Source organism: Palaemon carinicauda, chromosome 20 (assembly GCF_036898095.1).
Source record: "Palaemon carinicauda isolate YSFRI2023 chromosome 20, ASM3689809v2, whole genome shotgun sequence".
In the NCBI taxonomy this organism is placed as follows: domain Eukaryota; kingdom Metazoa; phylum Arthropoda; class Malacostraca; order Decapoda; family Palaemonidae; genus Palaemon; species Palaemon carinicauda.
The window spans coordinates 29094503-29111552 of record NC_090744.1 but is presented as its reverse complement, the minus strand read 5'-3'; the positions used below and the strand labels follow the sequence as shown (position 1 = coordinate 29111552).

General features: G+C 32.6%; 1 protein-coding gene across 12 annotated transcripts in view; it reads left to right on the top strand.

The window, feature by feature from the left end:
• The window catches only part of yem (yemanuclein), a 96361-nt gene that overhangs the window by 60400 nt on the left and 18911 nt on the right, over positions 1 to 17050 (top strand). For 8 of the 12 annotated variants that reach the window (XM_068394989.1, XM_068394983.1, XM_068394982.1 and 5 more), the window contains 3 exons: positions 2645 to 2785; positions 5662 to 5860; positions 6332 to 6473. In XM_068394989.1, the coding sequence (XP_068251090.1) occupies positions 2645 to 2785; positions 5662 to 5860; positions 6332 to 6473 (482 nt within the window). Of the gene's footprint in view, positions 1 to 2644; positions 2786 to 5661; positions 5861 to 6331; positions 6474 to 6573; positions 6589 to 17050 lie in introns of all 12 variants that reach the window. The other 4 variants (XM_068394987.1, XM_068394981.1, XM_068394979.1 and 1 more) reach the window with 2 other exon arrangements.

The window sequence follows — 17050 nt, the reverse complement described above, 5'->3', positions numbered from 1 at the left end:
AAATGGAAACTTTTGTCCCTTGATAGCAGTATGCTTACAGTAAAGTTGGATATGGCTGTTGAAGCTTAACGAGGTGTCAATAGTTAGCTGGAGGGCCACTGAGCTCCCAGTTTGCTTTCAGCTGGCGGGTGGTACAGATGCACTTAACGGTGTCCTCATGTGGCTGGTTTAATATTTGGCTTTTTCTTTTTGGTAAATGTGTTGGCAAATTGTTGTTTGTGAGAGATAATTAGAAGGAAGGAAGGGTTTGCAGTTCTATCCCGATAACTGTAGCTGTGTGACAGTTTTCTGTACTAACCTGCAGAAATCCATATTTTTGTTCTTGTTAGACAGCATTCCTGTTGGCTATTTATTGTCCCGCTTGTGTGGTTTATGACATCGAAAATGTAATCCTAAGGAGGTTGGCAATGCTTTGACATCAGTGTGTTCCTTTAGAGGAAGGTGTTCCTACATCCGAGCATGAAGAGGAAGGGCACCTCGCTTTGTCTTAGCTTCAGTATCATCCTCTTCTCGAAAGGTGATAAGGATGTTTCACCCGTGGTCTCTAATGGTTTAAAGGTTGCTCATGAATGGCAGTGGAAAGAGAGTGACAGTGCCGTAGAGACTGACATATGATCAGTGCCCAAGCTAGGACTGGGGTTGGCCAGGCAGTGGCTGTTCTCCCAATCTCCCCATCCCTCGCTCACAAGGATGATGAGGTTTCAGACACTACATTAGATTATTGAGCCTGAGCAGGTCTTGAACGCCAATCCAGCAGATCGTTAGGGAGGGACATTTCCATTAGGCCACCACAATCCTGAGAAGGTCGTTATCAGACTGTACAATCCAGTAGAAAGCAAACTTCATGTTCTTCCCTTTTCTCTGCCTCATCTTTGTTAGAGACTTTTGCTGCTACTTTGACAGAACAAGAAGATATCATAGAGTATGTCCAGAAAGAATGATTGATAAGGGTCACATACGTGTGACTCCTACCATTTCTCTCCCAATGAAAGAGATAGTGCGGTTCAATTAACTCTTGTTGTCCATATGTTTGGTACAGATTCGCGGAACCCTAAATTTGACACCAGATATCTTAACCACAAAACATTGCTAAAGAGTGCAAGTCAAAACAGGAAATTTAGCATTAGAAGTTACTGTACCAAAAATACCAAGCATAAAACATGATGAAAAAGCACAAGTCAAAATGGGAAATTTAGTATTAGAAATTTGCAAATAGCCTAATACGGTACAGCACCTTATGAAAAATTGCCAAAGAATGAGAGTCAATAAGTGAAATTTAAACAGAACTGTGCAAGTCATAATGTATAAGATAGGAAATTACTGTATATGAGAGAGATATCACTGTAATAGCTATAAACACACTATGCATTATTTATTAAGATGATGTTGCATCAGCTTAAGATCAGCTGATAGTAAACAAAGTAAAAGTCTGCATTGTTGATTGTTAAAGTACATACAAAATTGAATACAAAAAGTATAAAAATATGAAGCACAATTAGGTTGTGAAAAATCATGATTTTCAGAATGTGAAAATGTATGCTAAAATAGTGGTCTGTTGATGATATCAAATACTATCTCTTAATCCTTAGCCTACGATAAAAAATGGATTTATGCTCGCGACAGTCAAGACATGTTGATTTTAATTTTATTCTTGAATTCGGGCTCAGTAAATATAACATTGTTCGGTTTATACAGTTATGTAAAATACAGTTCATTCAGTTAAAAGATGAAAAAAGTTGGGGACTTAGACAGAATTTCGTACCTGCGATTTTGTCCAATTTGGTTATAGGGACTTCCTTCCTCCCTAGTGTACGTCACCTATCAAGGTCATAGATTTGTGTTTGTTTGGATATAAATCACAAATTTTTATTGTAAACACAAACCTGAATCCTTCCAGTTACACATCCTGCCTTAATCACCCATCAAATCTAAGGTTTAAGGTCAAACTAGGAACCTAGTGACCTTTGGAATGGAAAGGGCCTACTCTCCTTTTGCCAGCTTCCTAACCCTACCTTGTTAGGTTTCAACAGTCGTATCCCGAAGCATACTCCTATTAAAGGATGAAGGTTTATATAGTTTGATAAAATACAAATGTATTATTAAAAATTTGTGTATTTTATAGGTGCTTAGGTTTAGACCTATCAGTAAATTTTTAGTGTTATGGGTAAGAGATGGATTATATCTCGGCTAAATATTTTACTTATTTCTTCAAATTGCAACCCTTTTATTTGTTTATAACTTTGTTTTATTTCTCTAGCTTTGGTTTATGATGTTTAGATGTGGGATAATCAAATGATTTCTCTTATGGCAATTTGGTAAAAAATCAAGAAATTTGAGTAAACCATTTCTTTTTCATTCGGTGGTGGGTGACAAATTCTTTGCAATGGACATGTAGTGAACCAGAGAAAGATCCGAGGTAATGTTGATTATAGTGTTGTGAACTAGCAAAGCATAGTTAATTAAATTTGATATTGACTAATTTGAGAAGATAGCCTGTGCATTGGTGTTGGCTATACTGGCAGTAAAATAAGAATGCAGATTTTTTTCAAGTGAAACATTGTGGCAGTATCTTGATAGGCTTGATGCCTGATTTTGAATGCAAAAGATGATAATTCCATCAGTAATATTCTCTTTTGTCCATTAGTTACTCCAGTGGATCCCCTGGCCAACCTGAGGATGATGCATGGACTGAGTGTTAGCAATGTAAACAAAAAAAACTCAGGATCTTCATCTGTGTATCATAGTCCTGTTTTGGCCACTGCAGCTACAACTTACAACCCAACTAGTAAGCTGTAATTTTATTTGTGAGAGTGGTCAAAGGGTAATCATTCATACATGCAGGGTCGGGTGTATTTAGAAATATATCATATTTAAAGTAGCAATTATATGGTTCCGTTTGAATAGTGAGCCGTGACACGAATTCAGTAGAGGACATTTTTCTTCTTTCTACTGATATTTTACCTTATCAGAGAAATACAATTTTGAACCTTGTTATTACCTCTGCCTTAATTTTTTTTTTTTGTCAGATTAAAGATATTTCTCCAATGTTTTTTCAAAATAAATAAGACCTGGTTGTAACCTATTAGTCTACAACTATGAATAATATTTTGATTACTAGGTATTTTTTGCCTGTGGTTGTTTTGTATAAGAGGCAATGGTGTTTAACATTTTAATTACAAAACGGGATATTTAGAAATTTTCCTAAGTTTTAGCAAACAAATTTATTAGGTAGGCATACCTCTTCCATAGGGTTTGCATGTATCCTTGTACATATTTGTTTTCATTTGTAGAGCAGTTACTGTACAGTATTTATTGTAGTGGATCACAGTATTTCTTGTGGATAGTTCTAACGATGTTATGTTTTCAGGGGTTAAACTTGTACTTCTGAAGTTCTTGATGCACTGCTAATCTTTAGAAATATTTGGATTTGTTGGAAATTTTGGTATTTTTTAGGTTTCACAAAAAGTAGACTATACTTGAGCTTATTCTTATTATATTGGTTTGACGATTACTGGAAATTGGAGTAAGTCCAAATCATAGAAAATTGACAGTTAGAAAGAGACTGATGGGAATGGGTGAAATGTCTGCAGAAAAAATTACTGTAAAATGGTCTGAATGTTTTTTTTTAATATATCTTGTTTTTGTGTAATTAGTATGTTTTCATACTGTATTCGTAACCGGATTACCAAGATTCAGTTTTATCTTCTGACTTCTTATCTAGAACCTTGTTATCAAGTGATAAAGGTATACGAATATTTTAGATCGTTAAGATTTTTAAATCTTCAAAGAACAGTAAACATCTGCAATAATGGAGATCACTACTATGATATACTGTACCAGGAGCCTACTAAAAGGACGGATACAGTTCTATAAGAATTGTTACCGAGTATAGTCAGTTGCAGAAAAATCTCCTTCCTATGTCCACTTCCTATATCCTAAATTGAATTGTAGGAACCATTCTTATGTAAGTAATGAAGAGGAGGAAGAGGAAGAAAGAAAGAATAGTATTTTTTCGTGTTCATGCATCATTCCCCCTTCATATGCTTTCAACTTCTTTGAATGATATTAAGCCTAAATTCCATATTCCATTCCATTTTGATATTAATGCTTGTTCCTATATTATTTTATTTTGATGAATCTTACCTCCAAATCACAGTGCTTATATCTAGAAAAAATTCTTGTAATACCTTTCCTTCGAGAGTCACCCTGTAGAAGCCCCGTCCCAGGTGAGTAGACCCTGAAAGGAGCTCCTGTGGAACCTCCCCCACCTCTTGGTCCTCACAATTAATGTGTCTCGGCAGTTAACTTTTTGACAAATTTGTGGTGTTTGCTTCTAATTTGAGTGTAAAATGTTCACCATCTGGGTATACTTTATGTTGAATATATTTAGTGCTGGTATTATTTGGGTGTGTTAAGTGCCATTTCCTGATATTATTTGTTAATATTTTCAACTTAATAGTTTACATTCCTAGTTTTAACTGCCTCTGGGTTGGTTTTTAATGATTGCCTAGTGCATTTTTTTCTTTTCATGTTCTTTCTTTGGATAACCTTTTCATTTAATGGTTTTTATTTTCTACTCAACGTTAGTCTGATAACAGCGTCAATTTATTTCAAGATTTGGTAATATTTTGATTACGACAGTCTATATCCCGGAAATGAGAAGAATATTTTCTCTTCAAGTGTTGGTGAAGAAACCAGTCCCTTGATGATGCTTAATTTTCCTTCTTTCTTGCTTTTTAATGCCACAATGTTTTACTAGTGTGGTTTTGTAGGTAATCAAATTGCCTGTGTTTATTTTTACCTACCTATGATATATTTGTGTTAATTATTGTCATATGGTACCTGTATGTGAATTAACCAAGAGGGGAAATGTTAATTACTTCTTAATGATTGTACTGTTGTGGAAGATATAGGATGGCCTACATTTAAAAAATTAAGTAGAATATATGCATTGGAAAATAATTCTTGAAGATGCAAAATATATAAGCAAAACAAACTACAGTAGAAGAGTATATAACATCAACTTGAGTGGCTGTCACATGCTGCTGGTGGCATGGTGGTTTCATAAACATATTGAGACCTGTTTTGTTACTATGCATGTGGGAGTACCTTATGTGAAGTTGAGTTGCTTATTCTTGTTTTTAAGGGTAAAGCTGTCATTGAAGTAATTATATATCATGTTGGTCATTTCATTTGACTGTTCTTGGTCTAGACAGGCTATTTTATCTACTGTATATACAGTATGTATTGAAAAGGGCGGTCCTTAATTTGATGTAAATCACAGCAAAATTTACCTGGTTGATATAAACACATGCTTTTAACGCACTCAATACCACTTAGGCACAAGTGGGAAAGTGTGTACTTATCATACTGTGAATTCCGGTATTCAAAGAAATAATGCTGTAATATATATGAATTAGCTGTGTTGATATAATTTTCTCTTCCAATTTCTGAACTTAGCTACCTCGGGGATTGAAGGTTTGCCCATAGAAGCAAAATGCGATTTATTTAAATTGTCACTAAGAGAAATTGATTGTGGTGTTAACAGTTTGTAAGGCTGTATGTTTGGTTTAACTGTTTTTGGTAGCAGTTTCTGCAGACACTGAATTTAGAATTCAATTTTCTTATGAATGAAATAATGATTATGTTTCCCTTTTAAAGGTTCCGTGAATGTTAGTGGGAGCAACAACAGTAACATCAACAGTGTTAGTAGTTCTTTGACCCAGTCTATCACCTCAAGTAGTCCGCAGAATCAGACTAAAACTTCGGGTTACTCTTCCTCGCAAGCCAAGCATTCATCTTCGTCAGCATCTCATTCATCTAGTAAAAGTTCGAAGCATTCTTCAAATTCTAAACCAAGGTAAAGGAATTTTATAATACTGATTTTTTCAGAAGTTTTATTTATACTTGACTAGTTTTAGAAGTAATTGGATTCCATATTGACACATTTTTTATATTGATGCAACATTTTTTAACTAATTCCCTAGTTAATAATGGGCCTTATTGTTCATATTCATTTCCAGGTTAATGTTTTGTCCTTTGACCTTGGTTTTTGTTTTAAGTAGACTTGAATTGTTATGGAATTTTTACTTTTTGATCAAGTGTAATTTTATTTTTGTAGCTATTTATATATGGAACTGGTCATTTTTTATTTTAATATATTTTTGTTTTAATTTTCAAAATTTGGTTCCATACTTTATTTCCTTTTCATCGCTATTTTTTCTAAATTTCATTCTAATCCATGGAATAGGATGCAGGTGACAATTCTGTTATGTTCAGTGTTAATAGGTACTCTTGTGACTAAAGATATAATTTGAAATTGTATTTACAGATTAGATCAGTATTCTGGAGGAGTTACCCAGTCAATGTACAACTCATTAGCATCAAGTGTTTACAAGCAACAACTGCAGCAAAAACAGGCTAACCACCTCACAGCACAACAGCAGCAGCAGCAGCAGGAACTTTGGCAACAGGTGAGTACAGTGTGTAATAATCCACATTAGTATTTGCTGCAATGTTTTGTTAGTTTCTTTTGATTTGTTCATTCTCTTGCCATTCAAAATATTATTCAAGGAACTTTGGCAACAGGTGAGTACAGTGTGTCATAATCCACATTAGTATTTGTTGCATTTTATAGTTAGTTTCTAGTTTCTTTTGATTTGTTCATGTTCTTTCAGAGTGAGTGTTATTCTAGGAGCAAAAATATCTGATGGAAAGATATCAGGGCATGATAATTTTCAAGAGTTAGTTTATCTTGTATTAGGATTGTTTTCTCCCAATTAGCCCTTTGGTTTAGGAAAGCAAAACATCAAATTCATCCAGGGTGGTTGCCTAAATAAAATTGAAAGTGTAACTTGCATTTGCTGTAGCCTGTCAATTGTTAACATATCTTTGTTCTTACATGAATACAAACCTGAGTAAACGTCTTAAGGTTTGTATAGCAAGGTAAAATACAAATTACTTAACCCTTTTACCCCCAGGCTCTTTGGAAATTTCCAACCCCTAACCCCCAGGGGGTTATTTTTTTCCCAGCACATTTTGCAGTATATTTTTTTTAAATTGCTCTAACAGCCTTAATTTTTGTCATAGAGAGGTCAGGTTGGTCTCATTCTCTTGGAAAATGCCTGAATTTTCTCTTAAAAATTATCAAAAATATGAAAAAAAAATTTTTATAGCATTTTTTTGCAAGGACGGGTTTTGTGAAACGTACCAGTACGTCCTTTGGGGGTAAAAGGGTTAAATAATTTGTGATGTTGAGCGAGATATTTTGACAGAAAAAGTCAGACCAATTGAGTTTTGGCGGTTTTGATCTTGTATTGTTTTATTTATTGATTTATTGTTTTGGTCTGCTTTGAATGTCAGCTGTTTGTAGTGTTGGTTTCCTCTTACCCAAGAGTGGTAATAGAAAATTTGAGCATTCAATAAGGTGAGCTAAATGCTAACTAAAGTATCTGTTCTGTACAATAATAAAACTCTGAATTTGGTAAAGGTATCATAAATATACTTTTGGTTTATTTAGTGAGTTAATTCAAGGTTAAAGCAAAACAGTTGTAGGATAAAAAAAAACTGTAGAAAACCATAAGTGCAGGTTAGGATATGCATAAATTCAAGTTACAACCCCACTCGCTGTTTAGAGAAAAAGTAAAATCCAGACTTTTAAATTACATGAGCAATAATAGTTGTTTCATGTGCCGCATGTCTGGTATATTGATTTGGATTACAGATGTGATATGGTGAGCTCAACATTGTTAACATAAGCATCTGTTTCATACAACAACAAAATCTTTTGTTGGATCAAGAGGGATTCATAGATATGTAACTGACAGCAACAAACAGGTTAAAGAAACTTAGAATCTAATCTTAATATAGAGTAACATTCTCATACACACACAGTTATGAAATCTAGGTGCTTGGCCTAAAGATGTGTTCTTTAAAAAAAGACCATGGGAAACAGATAATAGTTTTCAGGCGAAAACAGTAAAGTTATTGGACAAAAGTTTGCTACTAAGGATCTACACTATTACTTAGAGTACTTTGTTTATGGTGTAAAGTTGTCTGTAGCCCTTAAAAGTCGAGCTTAAATGATGCTTGGACTGATTGGCTGACCTGAAAATGCTTTGCTCAAGTGTCTGGCTTAAAACAGGCTTAGCTTAGTGGCATAAGAAGGCTGAAAAGCTAAGCAGTGATTCAATGATAGTAAAGAATATTATTTATTGTTTCAGTGATAGATGTTTTATGCATAGGAAGTATCAGAATTAATCCAGACTTATTAATTACTTGACTAATGCAAGTTTAGTCATGTGCCGCAGGTCTGGTAAATTAATGAGGATTATAGATTAAACCTAGTATACTATTTGTTAACTAGATATCTCTCCCCTACAGCTATAAAGCTGGTTCATAATGTCCTTTACATTTGTATATTAACTCTTTTAATAAAAAAAAAGTACAGGAATATTATTTATGGTTCATGTATCATACTCTTTATAAATTTAATGTATTGGTTCGTGGTGTGTTTTCCAGAGGAGGATTTTTGGTCTAAATCTTTTATTGATACATCTTTTCTGAGTCTAAAAATAACACAGGTTAATTTTACATTACAGTGTGGTAATGGTATTCATTGTGAATGTTACAGTTTGATAAGGATAATGATCTTATCTTGACTTTTGACAGGCATTTTTAGGTATAGCACAGTGTAGTTAAAAGTTAGATACAAGTTTTAGCAAGAAAAAGGAAAAGGAGTTGGACAGTTGAGAAAGAAGAGATGAGAGGAACAAATTAAGAGTAACTGATAGAAAGCTGCAAAGAGCCTGTAGACAGTTGCCATCAAGGAAAGGTTAGAAAGAAAATCCAGACTTATAAATTACATGAGTAACACAAGTTAGGTCATGTGCCGCAGGTCTGGTATATTAATAAAGGTTACAGATTGAATATGGTTAGCAAATGCTAACTAAAGTATCTGTTCCGTACAATAGTAAAATGTCATTTTGGGTAAAGAAGGGATCATAAATAGGCTTTAGGTGTGTTTAGTGAGGCATTTTAAGATTAAAGCAAAGCAGTTGTAGGATGAAGAAACTGCAGAGAATCATTAGTCAGAAATATATTTGGGTTTTGTAGTTTTGAATATTGAAAGCTTTAGAATTAGATATAGACTAAATACATGAATAGTGCAAGTTCATTTATGGTGAACCAAAGTGGATTATATATGAAAACTAATAAACTAATTATTAAAGAACATCTATTTCTTTTGGCTATAAAGCTGGTTCATGATATCCTTTAAATTTGTGTAGTAAGCATTTTAATAACACATCATGAGGATTGAAAATATTTACTTAAAATGACAATTTTATTTTATATTTTACTGTAGGACAACTTATGACATTTTATTTTCTTACTGTTGGAGTTATATTAATAAGGGAGAGTTGTAAAAATTTTTTTTTCTACAACACTATTATGTACTACACGTTAATTACCTGTTCGAACTTTTGGTACGTATTTTTATCGACTGGAAGAATCTAGACTAGTTTTCATATACAGTAGCTTATTTTTAGTTACTCATTGCAGTTTCAGTATAGCACATATGCAGTAGGTTATTATTTGTCTTTGAAGGAAACCCCAGAGATTTAGCAAATTTTTTATGCTATCAATTTTTATGAACTTGCTGATATTGTAAGAAAAGTATTAAGATATGGAGTGATGTGACATTAGATTAATTAAGGAATAATTGAGATGAAAATCATGTTGAGGCATTGTTTTCAGCACAAAGTTCTCCCATAAAGTTAATTAGCACAATCTAAATAAGAAAACTATTTAGCTAAATGTTGATAACAATTGTATCGTCCTGAGTAAAAATATTTCTAGTTGATAAACGACACCCAGACTTATAAATTACATGGGTATTACAAGTTAAGTCATGTGCCGCAGGTCTGGTATATAAATGTAGGTCACAGATTCAATAAGGTGAGCTAAATGCTAACTAAAGTATCTGTTCCGTACAATAATAAACTCTGCGTTCGGTAAAGGTATCATAAATATACTTTTGGTTTATTTCATAGGCAATTCAAGGTCAAAGCAGTACAGTAGTAGGATAAAAAAAACTATAGAAAACCGTAAGTGCTGGATAGGATATGCATCAATTCGAATTGCAAACCCCACTCGCTGTTTAGAGAAAAAGTAAAATCCAGACTTTTAAATTACATGAGTGATCATAGTTGTTTCATGTGCCGCATGTCTGGTATATTGATTTGGATTACAGATGTGATATGGTGAGCTCAACATTGTTAACACAAGCATCTATTTCATACAACAACAAAATCTTTTGTTGGATCAAGAGGGATTCATAGATACGTAACTGACAGCTTTAAGAATTTAGGTTAAAGAAACTTAGAATCTAATCTTAATTTAGAATAATATGTTCAAACACAGAGTTATGAAAGCTAGGTGCGTGGCCTAAAGATGTGCTCTTAAATAAGGGTTGAAAATTGTTGCAAGAAAGGTTGAATGATTTAAAAAAAGACAATAGGAAATTGATAATAGTTTTCAGGCAAAAGCAGTAAATTTATGGGACAAAAGTTTGCTACAAGGGATCTACACTATTACCTATAGTACTTTGTGTATGGTGCAAAGTTGTCTGTAACCCTTAAAAGTCGAGCTTGAAAATGATGCTTGGACTGATAGGCTACCCTGAAAATGCTTTGCTCAAGTGTCTGGCTTAAAAGATGCTTGGCTTTCTGGGGTAAAAAGGGTGAAAAGCTAAGCAGTAACTAAATGATAGTAAAAAATATTTATTGTCTCGCTGATAGATGTTTTAAGCATAGGAAGTATCGGAATTAATCCATACTTATTAATTACTTTACTAATGCAAGTTTAGTAATTTGCTGCAGGTCTGGTAAATTAATGTGGATTAAAAATTAAACCTAGTATGCTGTTTGTTAACTAGATATCTCTTCCCTACAGCTATAAAGCTGGTTCATGATGTCCTTTAGATTTGTATATTAACCTTTTTAATAATAATAAAAAAAAAAAATGGGAATATTATTTATGGTTCATTTATTGTACTCTTAGAAATTTAATCTATTAGTTTGTGGTGTGTTTTCCAGAGGATGTTATTTGGTCTAAATCTTTTATTGATACATCTTTTCTTAGTCTAAAAATAACACTGGTTAATTTTACAATACAGTGTGGTAATGGTATTCATTGTGAATGTTACAGTTTAATAATGATAGATTATCTTATCTTGACTTTTGACAGTCATTTTTAGGTATAGCACAGTGTAGTTTAGAGTTAGATACAAGTTTTAGCAAGAAAAATAAAAGGAGTTGGACAGTTGAGAAAGAAGAGATGAGAGGAACAAATTAAGAGTAACTGATAGAAAGCTGCAAAGAGCCTGTAGACAGTTGCCATCAAGGAAAGGTTAGAAAGAAAATCCAGACTTATAAATTACATGAGTAACACAAGTTAGGTCATGTGCCGCAGGTCTGGTATATTAATAAAGGTTACAGATTGAATATGGTTAGCTAAATGCTAACTAAAGTATCTGTTCCGTACAATAGTAAAATGTCATTTTGGGTAAGAAGGGATCATAAATAGGCTTTAGGTGTGTTTAGTGAGGCATTTTAAGATTAAAGCAAAGCAGTTGTAGGATGAAGAAACTGCAGGGAATCATTAGTCAGAAATATATTTGGGTTTTGTAGTTTTGAATATTGAAAGCTTTAGAATTAGATATAGACTAAATACATGAATAGTGCAAGTTCATTTATGGTGAACCAAAGTGGATTATATATCAAAACTAATAAACTAATTATTAAAGAACATCTATTTCTTTTGGCTATAAAGCTGGTTCATGATATCCTTTAAATTTGTGTAGTAAGCATTTTAATAACACATCATGAGGATTGAAAATGTTTACTTAAAATGACAATTTTATTTTATATTTTACTGTAGGATAACTTATGACATTTTACTTTTCTTACTGTTGGAGTTATATTAATAAGGGAGAGTTGTAAAAATTTTTTTTTTCTACAACGCCATTATGTACTACACGTTAATTACCTGTTCGAACTTTTGGTACGTATTTTTATCGACTGGAAGAATCTAGACTAGTTTTCATATACAGTAGCTTATTTTTAGCTACCCATTGCAGTTTCAGTATAGCACATATGCAGTAGAATATTATTTGTTATCGGAGGAAACCTCAGAGATTTAGCTAATTTCTTATGCTATCAATTTTTATGAACTGGCTGATATTGTAAATGAAAAGTATTAAGATATGGAGTGATGTGACATTAGATTAATTAAGGAATAATTGAGATGAAAATCATGTTGAGGCATTGTTTTCAGCATGAAGTCGTCTCATAAAGTTAATTGGCATAATCTAAATAAGAAAACTATTTAGCTAAATGTTGACAACAATTGTATCATCCTGAGTAAAGAATATTGCTGGTAATAAATGACACCCAGACTTATAAATTACATGAGTAATACAAGTTAAGTCATGTGCCGCATGTCTGGTATATAAATGTAGGTTACAGATTCAATAAGGTGAGCTAAATGCTAACTAAGGTATCTGTTCCGTACAATAATAAAACTCTGCGTTCGGTAAAGATATCATAAATATACTTTTGGTTTATTTCATAGGCAATTCAAGGTCAAAGCAGTACAGTAGTAGGATAAAAAAAACTATAGAAAACCGTAAGTGCTGGATAGGATATGCATCAATTCGAATTGCAAACCCCACTCGCTGTTTAGAGAAAAAGTAAAATCCAGACTTTTAAATTACATGAGTGATCATAGTTGTTTCATGTGCCGCATGTCTGGTATATTGATTTGGATTACAGATGTGATATGGTGAGCTCAACATTGTTAACACAAGCATCTATTTCATACAACAACAAAATCTTTTGTTGGATCAAGAGGGATTCATAGATACGTAACTGACAGCTTTAAGAATTTAGGTTAAAGAAACTTAGAATCTAATCTTAATTTAGAATAATATGTTCAAACACAGAGTTATGAAAGCTAGGTGCGTGGCCTAAAGATGTGCTCTTAAATAAGGGTTGAAAATTGTTGCAAGAAAGGTTGAATGATTTAAAAAAAGACAATAGGAAATTGATAATAGTTTTCAGGCAAAAGCAGTAAATTTATGGGACAAAAGTTTGCTACAAGGGATCTACACTATTACCTATAGTACTTTGTGTATGGTGCAAAGTTGTCTGTAACCCTTAAAAGTCGAGCTTGAAAATGATGCTTGGACTGATAGGCTACCCTGAAAATGCTTTGCTCAAGTGTCTGGCTTAAAAGATGCTTGGCTTTCTGGGGTAAAAAGGGTGAAAAGCTAAGCAGTAACTAAATGATAGTAAAAAATATTTATTGTCTCGCTGATAGATGTTTTAAGCATAGGAAGTATCGGAATTAATCCATACTTATTAATTACTTTACTAATGCAAGTTTAGTAATTTGCTGCAGGTCTGGTAAATTAATGTGGATTAAAAATTAAACCTAGTATGCTGTTTGTTAACTAGATATCTCTTCCCTACAGCTATAAAGCTGGTTCATGATGTCCTTTAGATTTGTATATTAACCTTTTTAATAATAATAAAAAAAAAAAATGGGAATATTATTTATGGTTCATTTATTGTACTCTTAGAAATTTAATCTATTAGTTTGTGGTGTGTTTTCCAGAGGATGTTATTTGGTCTAAATCTTTTATTGATACATCTTTTCTTAGTCTAAAAATAACACTGGTTAATTTTACAATACAGTGTGGTAATGGTATTCATTGTGAATGTTACAGTTTAATAATGATAGATTATCTTATCTTGACTTTTGACAGTCATTTTTAGGTATAGCACAGTGTAGTTTAGAGTTAGATACAAGTTTTAGCAAGAAAAATAAAAGGAGTTGGACAGTTGAGAAAGAAGAGATGAGAGGAACAAATTAAGAGTAACTGATAGAAAGCTGCAAAGAGCCTGTAGACAGTTGCCATCAAGGAAAGGTTAGAAAGAAAATCCAGACTTATAAATTACATGAGTAACACAAGTTAGGTCATGTGCCGCAGGTCTGGTATAGTAATAAAGGTTACAGATTGAATATGGTTGGCGAAATGCTAACTAAAGTATCTGTTCCGCACAATAGTAAAATGTCATTTTGGGTAAAGAAGGGATCATAAATAGGCTTTAGTTGTGTTTAGTGAGGCATTTTTAGATTAAAGCAAAGCAGTTGTAGGATGAAGAAACTGCAGGGAATCATTAGTCAGAAATATTTTGGATTTTGTAGTTTTGAATATTGAAAGCTTTTGAATTAGGTATAGACCAAATACATGAATAGTGCAAGTTCATTTATGGTGAACCAAAGTGGATTATATATCAAAACTAATAAACTAATTATTAAAGAACATCTATTTCTTTTGGCTATAAAGCTGGTTCATGATATCCTTTAAATTTGTGTAGTAAGCATTTTAATAACACATCATGAGGATTGAAAATATTTACTTAAAATGACAATTTTATTTTATATTTTACTGTAGGACAACTTATGACATTTCATTTTTCTTACTGTTGGAGTTATATTAATAAGGGAGGGTTGTAAAGTCATACTTTTTTTTTTTCCCCCTAAACATTGGGATCTTTTTCTTACCTTAGAAATAAGGAATTTTAGCTTTTAATATTTTTTGGTCTACAACACCATTATGTACTACATGTTAATTACCTGTTCAAACTTTTGGTACGTATTTTTATCGACTGGAAGAATCTAGACTAGTTTTCATATACAGTAGCTTATTTTTAGTTACTCATTGCGGTTTCAGTATAGCACATATGCAGTAGGTTATTATTTGTCTTTGAAGGAAACCCCAGAGATTTAGCAAATTTTTTATGCTATCAATTTTTATGAACTTGTTGATATTGTAAAGGAAAAGTATTAAGATATGGAGTGATGTGACATTAGATTAATTAAGGAATAATTGAGATGAAAATCATGTTGAGGCATTGTTTTCAGCACAAAGTTCTCCCATGAAGTTAATTAGCACAATCTAAATAAGAAAACTATTTAGCTAAATGTTGATAACGTATCGTCTTGAGTAAAAAATATTTCTAGTTGATAAACGACACCCAGACTTATAAATTACATGGGTATTACAAGTTAAGTCATGTGCCGCAGGTCTGGTATATAAATGTAGGTCACAGATTCAATAAGGTGAGCAAAATGCTAACTAAAGTATCTGTTCCGTACAATAATACAACTCTACTTTTGGTAAAGGTATCATAAATATACTTTTGGTTTATTTGATAAGGCAATTCAAGGTCAAAGCAGTACAGTAGTAGGGTTTAAAAAAAATTATAGAAAACCATAAGTGCTGGATAGGATATGCATCAATTCGAATTGCAAACCCCACTCGCTGTTTAGAGAAAAAGTAAAATCCAGACTTTTAAATTACATGAGTGATCATAGTTGTTTCATGTGCCGCATGTCTGGTATATTGATTTGGATTACAGATGTGATATGGTGAGCTCAACATTGTTAACACAAGCATCTGTTTCATACAATAACAACAGTCTTTAGTTGGATCAAGAGGGATTCATAGATACGTAACTGACAGCTTTAAGCATTTAGGTTAAAGAAACTTAGAATCTAATCTTAATTTAGAATATGTTCAAACACAGAGTTATGAAAGCTAGGTGCTTGGCCTAAAGATGTGTTCTTAAATAGGGGTTGAAAATTGTTGCAAGAAAGGTTAAATGATTTAAAAAAAGACAATAGGAAGTAGATAATAGTTTTCAGGCAAAAGCAGTAAATTTATGGGACAAAAGTTTGCTATAAGGGATCTACACTATTACCTATAGTACTTTGTGTAAAGTTATCTGTAGCCCTTAAAAGTCGAGCTTGAAAATGATGCTTGGACTGATTGGCTACCCTGAAAATGCTTTGCTCAAGTGTCTGGTGTAAAAGATGCTTGGCTTTCTGGGGTAAAAAGGGTGAAAAACTAAGCAGTAACTAAATGATAGTAAAAAATATTTATGGTCTCAGTGATAGATGTTTTAAGCATAGGAAGTATCGGAATTAATCCAGACTTATTAATTACTTGACTAATGCAAGTTTAGTCATTTGCCGCAGGTCTGGTAAATTAATGAGGATTATAGATTAAACCTAGTATGCTATTTGTTAACTAGATATCTCTCCCCTACAGCTATAAAGCTGGTTCATGATGTCCTTTAGATTTGTATATTAACCTTTTTAATAAAAAGAAAAAAAAAGGGAATATTATTTATGGTTCATTTATTGTACTCTAGAAATTTAATCTATTAGTTTGTGGTGTGTCTTCCAGGGGATGTTATTTGGTCTAAATCTTTTATTGATAGGTCTTTTGTTAGTCTAAAAATAACATTGGTTAATTTTACATTACAGTGTGGTAATGGTATTCATTGTGAATGTTACAGTTTGATAATGATAGATTATCTTATCTTGACTTTTGACAGGCATTTTTAGGTATAGCACAGTGTAGTTAAAAGTTAGATACAAGTTTTAGCAAGAAAAATGAAAGGAGTTGGACAGTTGAGAAAGAAGAGATGAGAGGAACCAATTAAGAGTAACTGATAGAAAGCTGCAAAGAGCCCGTAGACAGTTGCCATCAAGGAAAGGTTAGAAAGAAAATCTAGACTTATAAATTACATGAGTAACACAAGTTAGGTCATGTGCCGCAGGTCTGGTATATTAATAAAGGTTACAGATTGAATATGGTTAGCTAAATGCTAATTAAAGTATCTATTCTGCACAATAGTGAAATGTCATTTTGGGTTAAGATGGGATCATAAATAGGCTTTAGGTGTGTTTAGTGAGGAAATTTAAGATTAATGCAAAGCAGTTGTAGGATGAAGAAACTGCAGGGAATCATTAGTCAGAAATATATTTGGGTTTTGTAGTTATGAATATTGAAAGCTTTAGAATTAGATATAGACTAAATACATGAATAGTGTAAGTTCATTTATGGTAAATCAAAGTGGATTATATATCAAAACTAATAAACTAATTATTAAAGAACATCTATTTCTTTTGGCTA